Below are 18352 nucleotides of genomic sequence, written 5' to 3'. Positions count from 1 at the left end.
GAGGCCGTTCAGCCTGTCTTGTCTGGCCCTCTGAAGAAGCAAATTACCAAGTGCTGCTGCCTTGTCTTGTCCCCGTTGTCCTGCTTCGGTCTGCTTTCAGTGCATTCAGAATCTTCTCTCTCAGATCTCTCTTGTAATCCAATTCCCTTTTTGAAAGCCTCAACTGACCCTACCTCCACCACACACACAGAAAGCTTCTCACACCCTAACCACCTGCAAGGTGAAAGGGTTTTCCCTCACGTCAGTAATGCGTCTTTTGCCAATTACCTTAAATCTGTACCTTCTGATTCTCAATCCTTCCACCAATGGGAACTGTTTCTCTCTCTCTACTCTGTCCAGACCCCTCATTAGTTTGAACACCTCTATCATCTCTCCCCTCAATCCTTCCTCCTCCATGAAAAAGTCCCAACTTCTGCAATCCGTCTACGTAACCGTAACAAAAACAGAAAATACTGGACAATTTCAGCAGGTCCGACAGCATCTGTGGAGAGGAAAGGGAGCTAACGTTTCGAGTCTGGATGACTCTTTGTCAAAGCTAGAGAACTGGATTTATACTGTAGTGGGGTGGAGCGGTGGAGCTGGATAGGAGGCCAGCGATAGGTAGAGATAGACAAAGACTTCTAGGACAGAAGATAAAAGAATGTAAATGGAGGTGATTAAGGCTAAGAAGGGTGCCGTTCCTCATCCCTGGAACAATTCTCGCTAAGCTACTCTGTGCCTTCATTAATGCTTTTACATTCTTCCTAAAGCATGATATCCAGAGCATGGTTATTGGAGATCACTCATCTCAGCTCCAAGACATCATAGCAGGACTTCCTCAGGATAGTGTCCTAGGCCCAACCATCATTCAGCTGCTTCATCAGTGACCTTCCTTCCATAAGGTCAGAATTCATAGAATTCATAGAATTTACAGTGCAGAAGGAGGCCATTCGGCCCATCGAGTCTGCACCGGCTCTTGGAAAGAGCACCCTACCCAAGGTCAACACCTCCACCCTATCCCCATAACCCAGTAACCCCACCCAACACTAAGGGCAATTTTGGACGCTAAGGGCAATTTATCATGGCCAATCCACCTAACTTGCACATCTTTGGACTGTGAGAGGAAACCGGAGCACCCGGAGGAAACCCACACACACACGGGGAGGATGTGCAGACTCCGCATAGACAGTGACCCAAGCCGGAATCGAACCTGGGACCCTGGACTGTGAAGCATTTGTGCTATCCACAATGCTACCATGCTGCCCCTGGGGATGCTCGCTGGATTGCACAATGTTCAGCACCATTCGCTAACAATCCCACCAAGCAGGGCAACAGTCGTGAGTTGTTAGGAGGAGGATGGCGTGGTCAACTGTGTCAAAGGCTGCAGACAGGTCAAGGAGGGATAGTTTATCTTTGACATTCACATATCAATTGTGACTTTGATAAAGAGCAATTTCTGTTCTGTCCCCATCCTCCAATACATTTTATCTCTGACTCCACACACCCTAACCCTGGTCACATGTCTCTGTAACGCCATCAAAGGCCTGCTACGTAGGCCACAGCCTTGTCTTTGCCAAATAACTCATTATAGTTGGTTAACTATGATCTTCCTTTCGGAAATACACACCATTTCTGATTATATTCTGTGTCTCTAGATGATCTATCATCTGGCCTTGATTCAAAGTTCCCTGCGCTAATTCTTTTTCCTTCTGTCATTTAGCAGTTCTCTAGGATTATTCCATTGCCTCCTAGATTTTTAACTGCTGTCATTAGTGCCTCTGCTATCCTTGCTAGCTACTTTTGAGTTATCTGTAGGTGCAATCCAGGACTCAGGGCTTTGCCCGCCTTAGGTTTGGCTGGTTTGTCTCGTAGCCTATATCATTCTGTATTAACTGTTATAATATCCTTCTTGACATCTCGGACAGATTTAACAGAATAAAGGAAGTAGAGTCAGAATAATACTTTCAGATGTAGCAGGAACGAGGACAGGATGGTACTGGGGTCTGAAGGATTTGAGCAGATATGTCAAAATATATTTTTTTACACAACAGTGATGAACAGCTGGAATAGTTTGTCAATGTCGTCCCATATTTTGGCGCAGGCTGATGGAGCGTAATAAAATCGAGACGGTTTGTAATTGTGGATTATCTGCTGTAATCTTTGTGCCATCAGTGAAACATCCTGAACACCAATCGTCCGGCTTAAGGGGGGGAGACAGTTTATCCTAGCTGACATTGTCACATTCTATTTCGCATTTATACATTAGCAATTAATCATCTGTTTTAATTACCCATCATACTGTAATTTATTGATGTGAGCAAAAATTATTAACGTAATATTTCCTGTCGAGCATGTTTTTTTTATCCAAGGCAGAATCGAGCCCTAAGGACTCCCCGAGAATTGGGCTTTTCTCGTATTAGCTTGATTTGCCATCAACACATGAATTTGCTGCCATTGCCATTGTGCTGCCGTCACAACACATTCCAGGCCTTGTTAGAATAATTACTCAGAATACAGGGCACAAATTCTGCTTCATGCACTCTTTGCCCACATTAAGAGAAAGGATGGGTTCTGTCTGTTGGGCTGCTTTGGGTTTCCATTAGCAGGCAACAAGCAACAGGCTCTGATTGACACGGTTCCTGCACCTTTGTCAGGGGTTGAGGGCATCTCATTGTCCCACAGCCCCTTTTAATTCAACAACATTGGTACAGAGATCTGCCTTGTTAATTGGGAGTATTGGCATTGAGAGATCTTGTTAAATGGCAGCATCGTTATTGACGTGACTCCCGTTAAATGGAGTATCATTGCAGAGAAATGTCCTGTTAAACAGGAGCATAATTGTGGAGAAGTGTCCTGTCAGACTGCTTTTTCACTTTTCTTAAAGCAGTGCAATTGCTACCGAAGAGGAACAATTTTGAATATTTTTACTGTGTTCTCTTTGCTTCTCCATGTTGACTTTGTTTTTATTCAGTGCTGATGCCCTCAGCAGATGGCTAACGGAGGTTACTCTGGCATAGTGACCAGTTAACTTCACAACTCCATTTATATAGCACATTTAATGCAGTAATGTGCGGGTTAGGTGGATTGGCCATGCTAAATTGCCCGTAGTGTCCTAATAAAAGTAAGGTTAAGAAGGGGGGGGTTATGGGTATAGGGTGGATACGTGGGTTTGAGTAGGGTGATCATGGCTCGGCACAACATTGAGGGCCGAAGGGCCTGTTCTGTGCTGTACTGTTCTATGTTCTATGTTCTATGTTCTAAAACATCCCAAGTGACTTCACAGGAAATGAAAAATGAAAACCGCTTATTGTCACAAGTAGGCTTCAATGAAGTTATTGTGAAAAGCCCCTAGTCGCCACATTCCGGCGCCTGTCCGGGGAGGCTGGTCCGGGAGTATTATCAGTCAGGATACAATATTGAGTCATGTAAGACTTGTGGACAAATGACCAAAAGCTTGGTCAAAGAGGTAGGTTTAAGACTGGATCCAGAGATTAGGGCTCAGACAGATGAAGACACCACCATCAACGGTGCGACAAAGGAAATCGGTTTAATGTGTGGCTCAGGCTGCATTTTTTGGGTGGTAACACTCCAGTGTAGGTGTTTGGGCTGTTATACTTTGGCTTGCCAAGTAGTCTGGCAGATCTTCCTTGAGTACTTTTGCTCAGACACCTTCAGAATTTACCAGCTTATGTATTCCCATTCAGTCATGAAATTTAACTTCATTCCACAGAGTTTCATCAATGTGCTTGATGTCCATCAGAAAAGTAATCTGCTATAAAAAAAAGAGCGCTCAAGAATGATCAAAGAGAGAACATTGCATGAAAAAGAGACAGTAATCCTCTGGAGTCTTGTAATATACTCTCCACCAAAGGGCACCATTATTTTAGATACAAATTGGGAGGTATCTGGTTGAGATTTTAACTCATTCAAAATCCATTGATTTGCAGAGTTAAAATCATACCCATAGAAGCTGTGAATGTTGGACAACCGGGGGAGAGGGTGTGTGTGTGTGTGTGCATGGTGGTGAGAGAGAAAAGAAGCCGCAGATTTGGCAGCACAAGGCGGCAAGTTAATTCTTTGGTCGGATAGTTTTAGCTGGTCTTTATTCTGTCAGATGTTGGAGGGACTTCTATGCATCAAATCCTCATATGGTTTTTCCTCCAATATGGCAAATCAGCCACTTTCATCAAATGTGAGAGTGGCTGGCACACTTCCTTGGGGCGAAAGCTGCTAATTTCCCTTTGATTTTGTTATTTGGGTTACAATAATGATACAACAGATAATATTTCCAGTGCAGAATCATTCAGCCTAACAGATCTGTACATTAGTGCTTATGCCTCACACAAACCTCCTCCCACCATCAGCATATCCTTCAACCCTTTCTCCCTGCTGTTCATCTAGCTTCCTCAATAAGTGTATCTTTGCAATTCTGGTGTCATCCTGGTGTGATTCTGATGTCATTCTTTGCACCTTCTCCAGTGCCTCTACACCGTTACAATATGGAGAGCAGAACAGTTCACTACAGGAAACATGATGGCGCCAGAGCATACTAATCTTTTCAAATTTAATTCTAACACCAACATTATCACTAACTTTTCTCTTTTGTCTTCCCTTGCAGGGTTGAAGCCACGTATTTACACTGCGTAACTTGTGTTGCCCTATTATGTATTTTCTTTTTATTTTATTTTCATGTACTAAATGATCAGTTTGAGCTGCTCGCATTGTACCTCGGTACACATGACAATAAACAAATCCAATCCAAGCATAGTCCAATCGAGATTCTAAACAAACTCAATGTAACTTCTCTGCTTTTCAATTCCAAACTGCCAGATAAGAACCCGACTGCTTTGTCTTAAGGGATTAAGGGTTATGGTGTTCGGGCCGGAAAGTGGAGCTGAGTCCACAAAAGATCAGCCATGATCTAATTGAATGGCGGAACAGGCTCGAGGGGCCAGATGGCCTACTCCTGCTCCTAGTTCTTATGTCTTTAGTCCCGTGGCCTGGTTTTCTCTGTGTCACTGCTTATAAAAAAGATCTGCATCCATATAGCACCTTTCACAGGCACTGGATTTCACAAAACATTGAGGAGGTCTTGTGGCACAGGGGTAGCATTCCTACCACTGGATCAGAAGCTGCAGGTTAAAGTCCTGGCCAGGACTCGTTGGCCATGGAAACTGTGTTCACAATGCAGTTCAATGAGCTGATAATCAGCTCGGGAATCCTTCCATCACTTCCACATTATTCCCCGAAGGGAACAAAGTGTGTTTGTGAAGATTCACGAAAAAAATAACAAAGCACTTTACACCCAATTAAGTACTTCTGATTGGTAGGTACTGTTGTAATGTTGGAAATGATAATTATCGGCATCAACCGATAGCTTTGTTCCTCTCCCTAATTAGACTTTCTTTTAAAACCAGGGAATATGTTGGCTTCTTATTCTATCTAGCAAAATGTGCTGGCTCACACTTACTTTTCAAATTAATTGTCATTTACATTATCCATTTTGCAAGTTTATTCATATTCATATATGTTGCAGGTCAGCCGATTTCTGCAAGTGTTTCAGCTACACATCAGCAGACAGTCATGTCCACCTGCCGAGCTGTGTTTTGTAACTGAGGTGAGACAGTGTGTAATGTGACAGCTCTTGACCAAATCCAGCAACAACCAACCTGAACTGAAGTGCTCTTCTGTTATGTCCTCTGCTGTTCAGTTAAAGTGATTACAAGTATAAAAACACAACAGACAAGCGTACACAAAAACACAAGTACAGACAGATATGTGCGCGCACAGACACACTCGTGCAGACACGGGAGCCCACACAGAATTGCGCATCCACAGACAAGCTTGCCCACAGACAGACACGCGTGCCCACAGACAGACATGCGTGTCCACAGACAGACACGCATGCCCACAGACAGACATGCATGCCCACAGACAGACACGCATGCCCATAGACATGCGCGCACACACAGACAGACAGACAGGCGCGCACAAACTAATAGTGAATTGGGTGGTAGTGGGGACTCCGGTTTTTGTTGGTGAATGCCTAATTGGGATCTTGCTGGATTCATGAAAAGTCTGTTAGGGGCGATTCTGGACTTAGATTATGCTGATTATGGGAGGGGCGTGGGGGGATTTTAATTGTGTATCGGAGCAGAGAATGGATAGGTCTAGCCCTAAGTCGATAGGGAGATAAAAATGGCGCCAGAGCTGTGAGGGTTTATTGAGAGGATGGGGATGATAGATCCGTGGAGGTTTGGGTTCCCGGGTGAGAGGGAATACTCCTTCTTCTCAGTGCTGATGGAGGTGGAAGGTGCTGAATGAGCGGGAATAGTGATTTCTGACCACACCACGCACTATCTAGATGTGAGACTTTGTTCAGGTCAGGCGCAATGGTGATTAAGAATTATATTGAGCTTAATCAGAATGGGGCGGTATTGGCAGCCACATTTTGGGAGGCTTAGCAGTGGTCCGGGGAGGAGATTATTTTTTTTACAGCTCACAAGGATAGGATTGGGAGGGAGGAACATCGACGACTGTTGGATGAGATAGTGGAGGTGGATAGGAGGTAGTCTATGGCCCCCACGAAGGAGTTGTTGATGGAAAGAAAGAAGTTGCAGGGACAGTTTGACCAGTTGACAATGGGAAGGGCGGTGGGTCAGCTGTGGCGGGCATGGGCGATGTAATATGAGTAAGGGGAGAAGGTGAGCCACATGTTGGCCCACCAGCTACGACGGCCGGCAGTGTCAAGAGAAATTCTTCAGGTGAAGGCGGAGGGGGGAAACACGGTGTTGCCTCTGGAGAGGATAAATGATGATTGTTGAGATGGGCTGGACTTCCCGGAGTTGGAGGAGGGGAAGATGCAGACGCTATAGGAGCTGTTAGGGCTAAAGGAGGTGATGGAGTGCATTGGCATGATTCAGTCGGGCAAGGTGCTGCTGGATGACTTTCCAGCGGAATTTTACAAGCAGTTTGTGACGGAGTTGGCCCCCCACTTTTTTGGACATGTTTAGTGAAGCGGTGGAGAAGGAGGAGTTGCCGGCTACACTGGCGCAGCCGCAATTTCACTGATCCCATAACAGGGGAAGAGTCCATTTGGAGTGCGGGTCCTATAGGCACATTTCACTGCTGAATGCGGAGAGAAAGTCCTGGCAAAAGTATTGGCCAGAAGGTTGGAGGGGTGTGCAGCAGAGGTGGGTTCGGACAATCAAATGGGGTTTGTGAAGGAGAGGCAGCATTAGGATGTTGCTGAATATAATTATGACCCCTGTCGAGGAGGGGCCAGAGATGATTGCGTCAATGGACGCAGAGAAGGCCTTTGACCGGATAGAGTGGATGTATTTGTTTGAAATCCTGGGAAGCTTTGGATTCGGGTCGAAGTTTATGTTGTGATTTCTGTTGCTATTCGTGTACCCCACAAGTGTCCGAATGAATGAGACAAACTCGGGGTATTTTGGGTTGCACAGAGGAATGAGGCAGGGATGTCCACTGTTCTCGCTGTTGTTCACATTGGCGATTTGAGCCCTTGACGATGGCACTTCGGGCCTCGGCTGGGTGCGGGGGATTGAGGGGGGGCAGGGAGCATCGGGTGTCAGTGTACATGGATGACCTGTTGTTGTTTGTGACGGACACATTAGAAAGCATGGGCAGAATCATGGGCTTACTGGAAAGGTTTGGGGGCTTGGTTACAAATTGAATTTTGGGAAAAGCGAGGTGTTTCCGGTGAATGCTGTGGGGCGGGGGTCAACCTGGGGGCTCTGCCATTTAAGGTGGCAAGGGAGCGATTATGGTACCTGGGAATCCAGGTAATGTATGAGGGGCCCCGATGCACAGGTGAAACTTGACGGGTTTGGTGGAGCAGGTCAAGAGGGACCTTAAAAGGTGGGATATGCTGCACCTGACATTAATGAGAGTGCAGGTGGTGAAGATGAACATACTGCCAAGATTCCCTTTTGTGTTTCATCCATCCTGATTTTCCTCCCCAAGGCTTTTTCACGGAGGGTAGATGTGTTAATCTCGGAATTTGTATGGGCAGGGAAGGTGCCGAGGGTGAAGAGGGCTCTGTTGCAAAGGCAGAGATGGGAAGGGCAGCTGGCGCTCCCGAATATGTTGCATTACTGTTGGGCAGCGAATGTGGAGAAGGTGAGATGATGGTGGGGGGAAGGGGGTGTGTGTGGTGCAGATTGGGTTAGGTTAGAGGAGTGCCTGAGGGCTCTAGCCCCGCTGTCACCCAAGGAAGTGTACAAGAAGTTTGGTGGTGGAGTAGTCTATAAACATTTGGAACCAGCCAGGAGCCACTTTAAACTGGGGCACATGTCAGTGATGACTGCACTGGAATCATAAGTTTACGCCGGGGGGAATGGATGCAATGTATAGGAGATGGGGGGGGGGGAAGAAGGGTGAATGTGGGTCAGGGGCATGTTTGCAGAGGGAAAGTTTGCTGGGCTAGAAGAGCTGCGGGAGAGGTTTGAACTACCAAGGGGGAGTGAGTTTAGATATTGGCAGGTGCAGGACTTTGTACGCAAGGAGTTGCCTTCGTTCCCATAGGTGCCGGAGTATACATTTTTGGAGAAAATGTTGCTCCTGGATGAGGTGGGGATGGCAAGATTGGGGACATATAGGGGTGTTTCATCAACTTATTATGTTGAATAAGTTTGGAATAAGATATATTTTTTAAAAGGCACGCACGCGCACAAACATGCAAGTAGACAGACACGGATGCAGACAGAGAGACAGACAGGCAGAGACACAGACAGGCAGAGACACAGACAGGCAGAGACACAGACAGGCAGAGACACAGACAGGCAGATACATACACACAGGCACACTCATTCACACACACAGATACTCATACACACACACACATAAAACATCCCACCCATGCGCACACAAAACATGCACAAAAAAAAAAACACACACACACACACACACAGACGTATTCTAAACATCCATCTTAAGTAGGTATATATTGGAATTGTAGTGAGAACTGAGAGAAAACAATTATCACTCCAAAATGTTCCAGCTCTGGAGGATTCCGAAACTAGGGGAGCATTAATACAGTACAAGATAGTCACTGATTAATCCAATAAAGAATTCGGGAGGTTTACCCAGTGGGTGGTGAAATGTGGAATGTACTACCACAAGGGGGAGTTGAGGTAGTACATTCCACATAGTGCAGATGTATTTAAGGGGAAGTCAGATGGACACAAGGGAAAAACACACGGAACGACATGCTGATAGGGGGCAAGAAGGTTTGTGTGGGCCATAAACAAAGGCACAGAGCTGTGGAGCCAAATGGCCTGTTTCTGTGCTGGAAATACTCGTCCACATTCAAAAATATTCAACACGCATATGCTTCTGCCTTCTTAAACCACTGTAGTCCTAGTGATGTAGGTAAATATATCCAGTGCTGTTAGGGAGGGAGTTCCAGGATTTTGACCCGGCGACAGTGAAAGGACAGAGCTACGTTTCCAAGTCAGGATGGTGAGTGGCTTGGAGAGGAATTTGGAATGATTCAAGACGGTGGCTAACCACAAAAATACTTGCACACAAACATGTACCCAACACACACAGCACATGCGCACACACAGACATGCAAAACACATATTCAAGAGGCGGCATGTGGCGCAGTGGTTAGCACTGGGACTGCAGCACTGAGGACCCGGGTTCAAATCCAGACCCTGGGTCACTGTCCATGCGGAGTTTGCAGATTCTCTCCATGTCTGCGTGTGTTTCACCCCCATAACCTAAAGATATGCAGGGTAGGTGAATTGGCCAGGGTGAATTGGCCAGGCTAAATTGCCCCTTAATTGGAGAAAAATAATTGGGTACTCCAAATTTAAAAAAAAACAACACATATTGAAACACAGACACACACCCTTAAGAATGTGGGTGTCGGTGAGCCACCTTCTGGGTGGGTTGATAGAGAAAGCTCTGGGAGGGGGGAGCGGAGAGAATGTTTGGGGGGAGAGAGAGGAAATGCTCGAGAGGTAGATATAAAGTTCAGAGGGAGAGAGAGAAAAAGTTTGAAGGGAAAGAGAGAAAGTTCGGAGGGAAAGAGAAAGTTCAGAGGGAGAGAGAGAGAAAGTTCGGACAGAGAGAGAGAAAGTTCGGAGGGAAAGAGAGAAAGTTCGGAGGGAGCGAGAGAAAATTGGAGAGGGGGGGGGGGGTTTGGAGAGAATGTTTGAGAGGGAGAGAGAGGGAAAGCTCAGGAGGTTGGGAGAAATTTCAGAGGGAGAGAGAGAAAAGAGTCAGAGGGAGAGCGAGAGAGAAAGTTCCGAGGGAGAGAGAGAACGTTTGGAGAGACAGTGTGCGAAAGTTTGGAGGGAGAGAGGGAGAAAATTTGGAGGGAGAGAAAGAGAAAGAACGTTCGAAGGGAGAGAAAGTTCAGAGGGAGAAGAGAGAGAAAGATCGGAGGGGAAGAGAGAGAGAGTTCGGAGGAGAGAGAGAAAGCTCAGGGTGTGGGGTCAGAGAGAAAAGGCACTGGTTGGGGGAGGGATGGGGAGGGAGAAAAAGTTTTGTGGATAGCGAGTGGGGTGGGGTGGTTGGTGAGCGCAAGGGGGAACGGGGCGCGAGGGGGAATAGGGCGTGATGGGGAAGGGGCGCAAGGGGGAAGGGGGTATGAGGAGGAAGTGGTTGAGGAGGAAGGGGTTGAGGGGGAAGGGGGTTGAGGGAGAAGGGGATTGAGGGGGAAGGGGGTTGAGGGGGAAGGGGCGCTGCGAGGGGGAAGAGGGCACGCGGGGGAAAGGGGGGGCGTGAGGGGGAATGGGGGCATGAGGTGAAGAGGGTGACGGGGAATGCGGGTGAGGGGGAAGGGGCGCGTGAGGGGGAAGGGGCGCGTGAGGGGGAAGGGGCGCGTGAGGGGGAAGGGGCGCGTGAGGGGGAAGGGGCGCGTGAGGGGGAAGGGGAGCGTGAGGGGGAAGGGGAGCGTGAGGGGGAAGGGGAGCGTGAGGGGGAAGGGGAGCGTGAGGGGGAAGGGGAGCGTGAAGGGGAAGGGGAGCGTGAGGGGGAAGGGGAGCGTGAGGGGGAAGGGGAGCGTGAGGGGGAAGGGGAGCGTGAGGGGGAAGGGGGGCGTGAGGGGGAAGGGGGGGCGTGAGGGGGAAGGGGGGCGTGAGGGGGAAGGGGAGAGTGAGGGGGAAGGGGAGCGTGAGGGGGAAGGGGAGCGTGAGGGGGAAGGGGAGCGTGAGGGGGAAGGGGGCGTGAGGGGGAAGGGCGCGTGAGGGGGAAGGGGGCGTGAGGGGGAAGGGGAGCGTGAGGGGGAAGGGGAGCGTGAGGGGGAAGGGGAGCGTGAGGGGGAAGGGGAGCATGAGGGGGAAGGGGAGCGTGAGGGGGAAGGGGAACGTGAGGGGGAAGGGGAGAGCGAGCAGGTGGAATGGGAGAGACTGAGTGGGGAGAGCGCGAGCTATGGTAAGGATAGTGCGAGTGAGAGAAGCTGGGGCAGGGATAGAGAAAGGAGATTAGAGTGGCTGGGCCTGAAGCCCGCTTCAGGTGTCAATAACGACTGGGATTCGGAAGGTTGCTTGAAATATTTCATCTGTATTTGCAGATTCCTGTGCCTTTGGTCAGTTCCTGTTCTGTTTCCAACGACTATGCATCTCCCCCTGGACAAGCACTGATAAAACTATTCACTCCCAAGATCTCAGTCCATTGCTGCTCCACCAACAATGCATGGAAGCATTTCAGGTCGACACAGGCTTTTATTATCCTGTATCATGCAGACCCAAGTAAATCCATCTCCAGGCTGATGTGGTAGTCAGTGGTGAATACATGACACAAGACTAAACTCCAAAGATGTGTCACTAATTGCAGTGCTGTGGTAATCCCACAGAAACCAGAACATGATAGGTCACTGTCTGTGTGGAGTCTGCACGTCCTCCCCCTGTGTGCGTGGGTTTCCTCCGGGTGCTCCGGTTTCCTCCCACAGTCCAAAGATGTGCGGGTTAGGTGGATTGGCCATGCTAAATTGCCCGTAGTGTCCTAATAAAAGTAAGGTTAAGGGGGGGGGTTGTTGGGTTACGGGTATAGGGTGGATACGTGGGTTGAGTAGGGTGATCATGGCTCGGCACAACATTGAGGGCCGAAGGGCCTGTTCTGTGCTGTACTGTTCTATGTTCTATATGATTTCAATGCTGTCCAAGTAAACACTGTAGGCACCTGTTGCTGCTACTGAGCTGACGTTACACACCCTCCACATATTTACTAGGTCGCTGTCTGTATTATCAGAAGAATATTAGTAAGCGGTCCCCATTCTCAAACCACAAAGCCTTTATCTGACGCTTCACAGGAGCAGACCTCCCTGCAGAATGCCAGAGAGATGTATTAAAAGTTCGATATGAAAACTATTATTGTGGGGCACACACACAAATTAGCACTGACAGAACAGTGAGCTTCCAGTTCCTGAACCAAAATGACATGTTCAAGCCCCACTCCGACACTTCAGTATGTAATCCAAACTGATACAATGTAGGGAATTGTGAAGTGGTACATTTTCAAAGGAAGAATAAGGACGCTGGTAATAAAATGCAGGAACAGAGGGGCGCCTGGTTGGGGTGAGGGTGGTATATGTGGATAAATCGTTGAACGTGGCAAGGGCAGAGTGAAAAATTAGTTAAGTCGGGCAGCATGGTGGCACAGTGGTTAGCACTGCTGCCTCATGGCGTCAAGGACACTGGTTCAATCCTGGCACCGGGTCACTGTCCGTGTGGAGTTTACACCTTCTCCCCATGTCTGGGTGGGTCTCACCCCCACAACCCAAAGATACGCAAAATGGATTGGCCACGCTAAATTGCACCTTAATTGGAAAAGAGAATTGGGTACTCTAAATTTATTATTCAAAAAAAAGATAAATTGGTTAAACAGGGATCCTGGCTTTTACAAACAGAAGTAAATAATGTGTGATAAGCCTTTATAAAACATTGATTCAGCCTTAGCTGGGGATTGTGTCCAATTCTGGGCGGGGCATTTTAGGAAGAACATGAAGGCTTAAAAGGTTTTGAGAATTGTGCCAGGAATGAGGGGCTTGTGCTACGTGGATGGTGTAGAGACAACATTGAGGCTGGTCCCCTTACAAAAGAGAAGGCTCGAGAAGATTTGATGAGAGGTTTTCCAAACCAGGGCTAATGGGAAACGGCTGCGAGGGGGGGGGAGGGAAAGAGAGTCGGGCTTGCTGAGCCGGGCTTGCTGAGCTGGGCTTGCAGAGCCGGGCTTGTTGAGCTGGGCAGAGCCGGGCTTGCTGAGCAGGTCTGAGCTGGGCTTGCAGAGCCGGGCTTGTTGAGCTGGGCAGAGCCGGGCTTGCTGAGCAGGTCTGAGCCGGGCTTGCTGAGCAGGTCTGAGCCGGCCTTGCAGAGCCGGGCTTGCTGAGCTGGGCTGAGCCATGCTGAGCTGAACCGGGCTGAGCTGTGCTGAGCCGGACTTGTTGAGCCAGGATGAGCTGTGCTGAGCTAGGCTTTGCTGAGCCGGGCTTTGCTGAGCTGGGCTGAGCTTTGCTGAGCCGGGCTTGCTGAGCTGGGCTGGGCTGAGCTTTGCTGAGCCGGGCTTGCTGAGCTGGGCTTGCTGAGCTGGGCTGGGCTGAGCTAGGCTGAGCCGGGCTGGGCTGAGCTAGGCTGAGCTGGGCTGGGCTGAGCTAGGCTGAGCCGGGCTTGCTGAGCTGGGCTGGGCTGAGCTAGGCTGAGCCGGGCTTGCTGAGCTGGGCTGAGCCAGGCTGGGCAGAGCTAGGCTGAGCCGGGCTTGCTGAGCTGGGCTGGGCTGAGCCAGGCTTGCTGAGCTGGACTGAGCCGGGCTTGCTGAGCTGAGCCAGGCTGGCTGATCTGAGCTGGCTGGGCTTGCTGAGCTGAGCTGGGCTGGGCTGAGCCAGGCTTGCTGAGCTGGACTGAGCCGGGCTTGCTGAGCTGAGCCAGGCTGGCTGATCTGGCTGAGCTGAGCTGGGCTGGGCTGAGCCAGGCTTGCTGAGCTGGACTGAGTCGGGCTTGCTGAGCTGAGCTGGGCTGAGCTGAGCCAGGCTGGCTGATCTGAGCTGGCTGGGCTTGCTGAGCTGTTCTAGTAAAGACCCGGCACAAACACGATGAGACAAATGGCCTCCTGCGCTGGAACCGTTCCTTGATTTAAGCCACTGCAGCACCAGTGCTGTGGGAGTGCTGCACTGCTGGAGTCTTTTGGCTGAGGCGATAAAATAGGGCCCATCTACCCTCTCAGGTAGGCATAGAATTGATTCCACTGCACCAAGTAAAGAGGAGAGGAGGAGTTCTTCTTGACGCCTTGGGTTGGTACAGCCTCAACCAACACCATTAACAAAACAAAGCAGAATACCGTGGGTGCTGGAAATCGCAAAGTAAAACTAAATGCTGAGAATACCAACTGGGTCTGGCAGCACCTGTGGAGAGATGCCACCACATCCTTCCTCAAATAAGGAGACCAAAACCGGACAATACTGCAGATGTGGTCTCACCAACACCCTATACAATTGCAACAACACTTCTCTACTTTTATACTCCAGTCCTTTTGCAACAAAACGCTAATATTCCATTTGCCTTGCTTATTACATTTTGTACCTGTATTTTGACTTTCTGTGATTCATCAACAAAGGCACCCAGATCCCTCTGCCCAGACACATTTTGAATCTGTTTTCCATTTAGATAATAATATGCCTTTCTATTTGTTCAGCCAAAATGGTTAACCTCACACATTAAACTCCATTTTTTTTCAGTGTCAGCATTACATTTTTAATAAGTTGTTCAAACAGCAATTTATAGTCTTACATATTCAAAGCATTGTTGGCCAACCAAAATATCTAGACATGGTTCAGTAATTAGAAAGAAGTTTGGAGGTTGAGTGGTGTGCAGATTGCTAAAGTTATTGGTACAACTTTCATAGACTCTATGTTACTTCTTGCAGATACCAAAAAAACTTAATTGGCTTGTCATTTTGAAATATTCTCACTGACAGTTTATTGCAATACGATGTCTGACCAATCAGTTTTTCAATACTGCATTTTAATATATTTTTTTAAAAATTAGTTCAAGAAAATGTATTTCAACTTCAAATATAAAGTATTAAAAAAATTCTGAGAAACAAAAATCCCAACTCTTCAAACCATTTAGTGACGAGACACTACACCTTAGTGCATATTTTTTTTTTTTTTTTTATAAATTTAGATTAGCCAATTATTTTTTCTAATTAAGGGGCAATTTAGCGTGGCCAATCCACCTACTCTGCACATTTTTGGGTTGTGGGGGCGAAACCCACGCAGACACGGGGAGAATGTGCAAACTCCACACGGACAGTGACCCAGAGCCGGGATCGAACCTGGGACCTCAGCGCCGTGAGGCGATTGTGCTAACCACTAGGCCACCGTGCTGCCCTCTTAGTGCATATTTTAACAAACAGTAACCACTTCTATATGGTCCATATATACAAAAGTACAGATAGTGTGCTCTCTCTAAGCATTACTAAAATATATCTTATGTGGGTTTTGGTTCCAATTTTTAATAATAAAACTAGCGAGATATGGACTACACTTCCTGCAAAAGGCACAGAATGTTTTGCTTTACATATACAACAGTGTGAACTGTAATATATAGACACACATATTAAGGCCATCCTTCATGATCCAAAATAAATCCACATTTAACCACTGAAAACTGTGCATCCACATGTAGTTTTAGTGCAAGTAATGATTTGGTCAAATGGAGAATGGGAAACAGCTTACAAATTTGCATAAGTTCGTAAAACATGAAACCGCTTCAACGTCATGCGGATCATCTGCCAAATTTTGGCCGATCTCGTAGCCTGTCCATATCCATCTGTAAAATCTTTATCTCCTCTTCACTGCCTGCTTGCTTTCCCACCTATTTTAGTATCATCCACAAATGTTGCGATGTTACTCTCTGTCCCTGCTTGCAGATCATTTATATAGATTGTGAACAGTGGAGGTTTGAGGGCTGAAACCTGCAGCATCCCACTAGTTACAGTTCGCCAGCCAGAGAAGGCCCCATTTATTCCCACACTCTGCTTTGTGTCAGTCAGCCAATCCTCAATCCAATCTAGTACTCCATCCCCAATCAGGGAGGGGAGCAGTAACAGAATGATGAACGATGTTAGCAATGATGATAATAAAAATGTATGCAAGCTACAAAGGGGGAAGGAGGGAGGGACAAAAACAGAAAGCATCCAAAAAAGTTAAAAGAAAAAACATTTATAAAAATGACTGTGAACAAAACTGCAGGAAAACCAGGTGAATGAATATTGCACAGGACAGCTGTGCATCATAATTAAACATTGTTCTTAACAGTGACATACAGGTGTTATTGCAGGATTGGAGAGGGCCATCTGAACTCCACTGTATATTAATACTGCAAAACTCGGTACATTATATGAACACAAAAGGGAGCAGGTACATACTGACAGCTGTGCATTCAAACAGACCAGCCCAATGCTTTCCAAACCTTTTCCTGGTGTGACGCCATTTTAACGCCAAAGACTCTGGAAGGACTTGACGAAAAGGCAGGTTTCTCCAAAGAAAATATAGCAAACAGCTACATATTCGCAAACTCTTTTTGCAGCAGCCAATCAGGCTTCAGAGAGCAAGCAAGCTTTCAGAAATCAGTCCAAGCTCCACGGCAGCCATTATTCCCTCAGAGCTCGAAACCCACCACCCACAGTTTGGGAAGCCCTGCCCTAGCACTGGAGATATGGCGGCTCTTCAACTGCTCTGTGTGAGCAAGAAAAGATAGACAAACGCCCCCCGTCAGCTTCAGTGAGAAAGTAGAATTCAGAAGAAGCACAAATGCCTCACCGTCCTGAAACACCCGCTCCACATTTAGCCCGTAGGTAGCGCACGTTTCGTAGTAAGTGCATCGCTTCAGATCGTTGGAGAGTTTCCTTGCTCTGGAGTCATCGATCACTCGTGGATTTGCTGCACTGATGGCATCTGCAAGGGAGAAAGCACATACAGCATCTTAACACTCGCTGAACACTTAGTGACATTCACTATGGAAAACCAACCACGGTTCTCCCTCTCTCGGTTATAGAGTTAAGGGTCTGCAATGCACACCCATCTCCCATGGCAAATATTTCACTGGCACAGCTCCCACTGGTAATGGTTAGGGGTCACAAAGGAAAACCTATGCTGGTTTCAGGGCACTGTGGCAGCAGCGCAGCTACGACTGACCTTGAGCAACTGAAAGCAGAATCAGGAACACACATGCTGGTGAAATGGGCAGACACAAGGCAGACAAATGTAATTAAGAGAAGTGATGAACCTCTGGAGGAAGAATGAGGTGAGGCAATATAAACTAAATAGTACAATTTTACTGGGGGCACATGATCAGGGAAGCCAGAGATTGTTTTTGAAGGTGGCAGGACAAGTTGATAAAGCTATTGTAAAAGCATGCAGGAGAACCTGGGCTCTGTAAACAGAGTAACAGACTACAAGAGCAAGGAAGTGGCACTAAAATGTTCCAAACCTCTGGTTAGGCCACAGCTGGAGTATTGTGATCAGTTTTGGACAACAAACTTTAGGAAGGATGTCAAGGCCTAAGAAAGGAGATTTACTGGAGTGCTATACAAGGGACAATGTACTTCTTATTCTTCTTTCATAGTTTTGCACATCATTGGTACGGCCAGCATTTAAAGATTTTTATTATTTGTTGCCTATCATTAACTGCCCATGAATTGAGTGTTTTGCTCGGCCATTTCAAAGGGTAGTTAAGAGTCACCCACATTGGGGCAGTATGGTGGCACATTGGTTAGCACTGCTGCCTCACGGAGCCGAGGACCCGGGTTCGATCCTGGCTCTGCGTCACTGTCCATGAGGAGTTTGCACATTCTCCCCGTGTCTGCGTGGGTTTCGCCCCCACAACCCAAAGATGTGCAGGGTAGGTGGACTGGCCACGCTAAACTGCCCCTTAATTGGAAAACAAAATTGGGTACTCTAAATTTATTTTAAAAAGAGTCAACATTGCTGTGGATCCAGAGCCACATGTAGGCCAGACTGGTTAAGGGTGGCAGATTTCCTTCCGTGAAGGGACATTAGTGAACCAGATGGGTTTTTACAACAATCAATGGTAATTCCATAGTCTCCATTACTGAGTCCGGTGTCATTCTGGTAAATCCATGCTGCTCTCCCTCAAATGCCAATATATTGTTCCGAGGGTGAAAAGGTGAAGGGCGGGATTCTCCGATTGCCAATACCGAAATCGCATTCGGCGATCTGCCAGGGAATCTACGCTTATGCTGGAATCAGAGGCGGTGGTGTTTTCGCACCTCAAAAACGGCAAACTCAGGGAGTATGCTGCATGCCATATGGACGGCCTCAGGGTGTCACCTGAAGCCCTCCCCCAATGCTCTGCCCCGTTGGGCTGAGTTCCTGACGGCGTCA

General features: G+C 47.7%; 1 protein-coding gene across 7 annotated transcripts in view; it reads right to left on the bottom strand.

Annotated features, from left to right (window-relative positions):
* agap1 (ArfGAP with GTPase domain, ankyrin repeat and PH domain 1) overlaps positions 1–18352 on the bottom strand; it is a 959457-nt gene that overhangs the window by 430738 nt on the left and 510367 nt on the right. For all 7 annotated transcript variants that reach the window (XM_038787582.1, XM_038787583.1, XM_038787584.1 and 4 more), the window contains one exon: positions 16769–16903. In XM_038787582.1, the coding sequence (XP_038643510.1) occupies positions 16769–16903 (135 nt within the window). The remainder of the gene's footprint in view (positions 1–16768; positions 16904–18352) is intronic.

Source organism: Scyliorhinus canicula, chromosome 2, assembly GCF_902713615.1.
Source record: "Scyliorhinus canicula chromosome 2, sScyCan1.1, whole genome shotgun sequence".
Lineage (NCBI taxonomy): Eukaryota > Metazoa > Chordata > Chondrichthyes > Carcharhiniformes > Scyliorhinidae > Scyliorhinus > Scyliorhinus canicula.
Note: the sequence above shows the minus strand (reverse complement) of the source record. Positions and strands in the feature narration are given on the sequence as shown.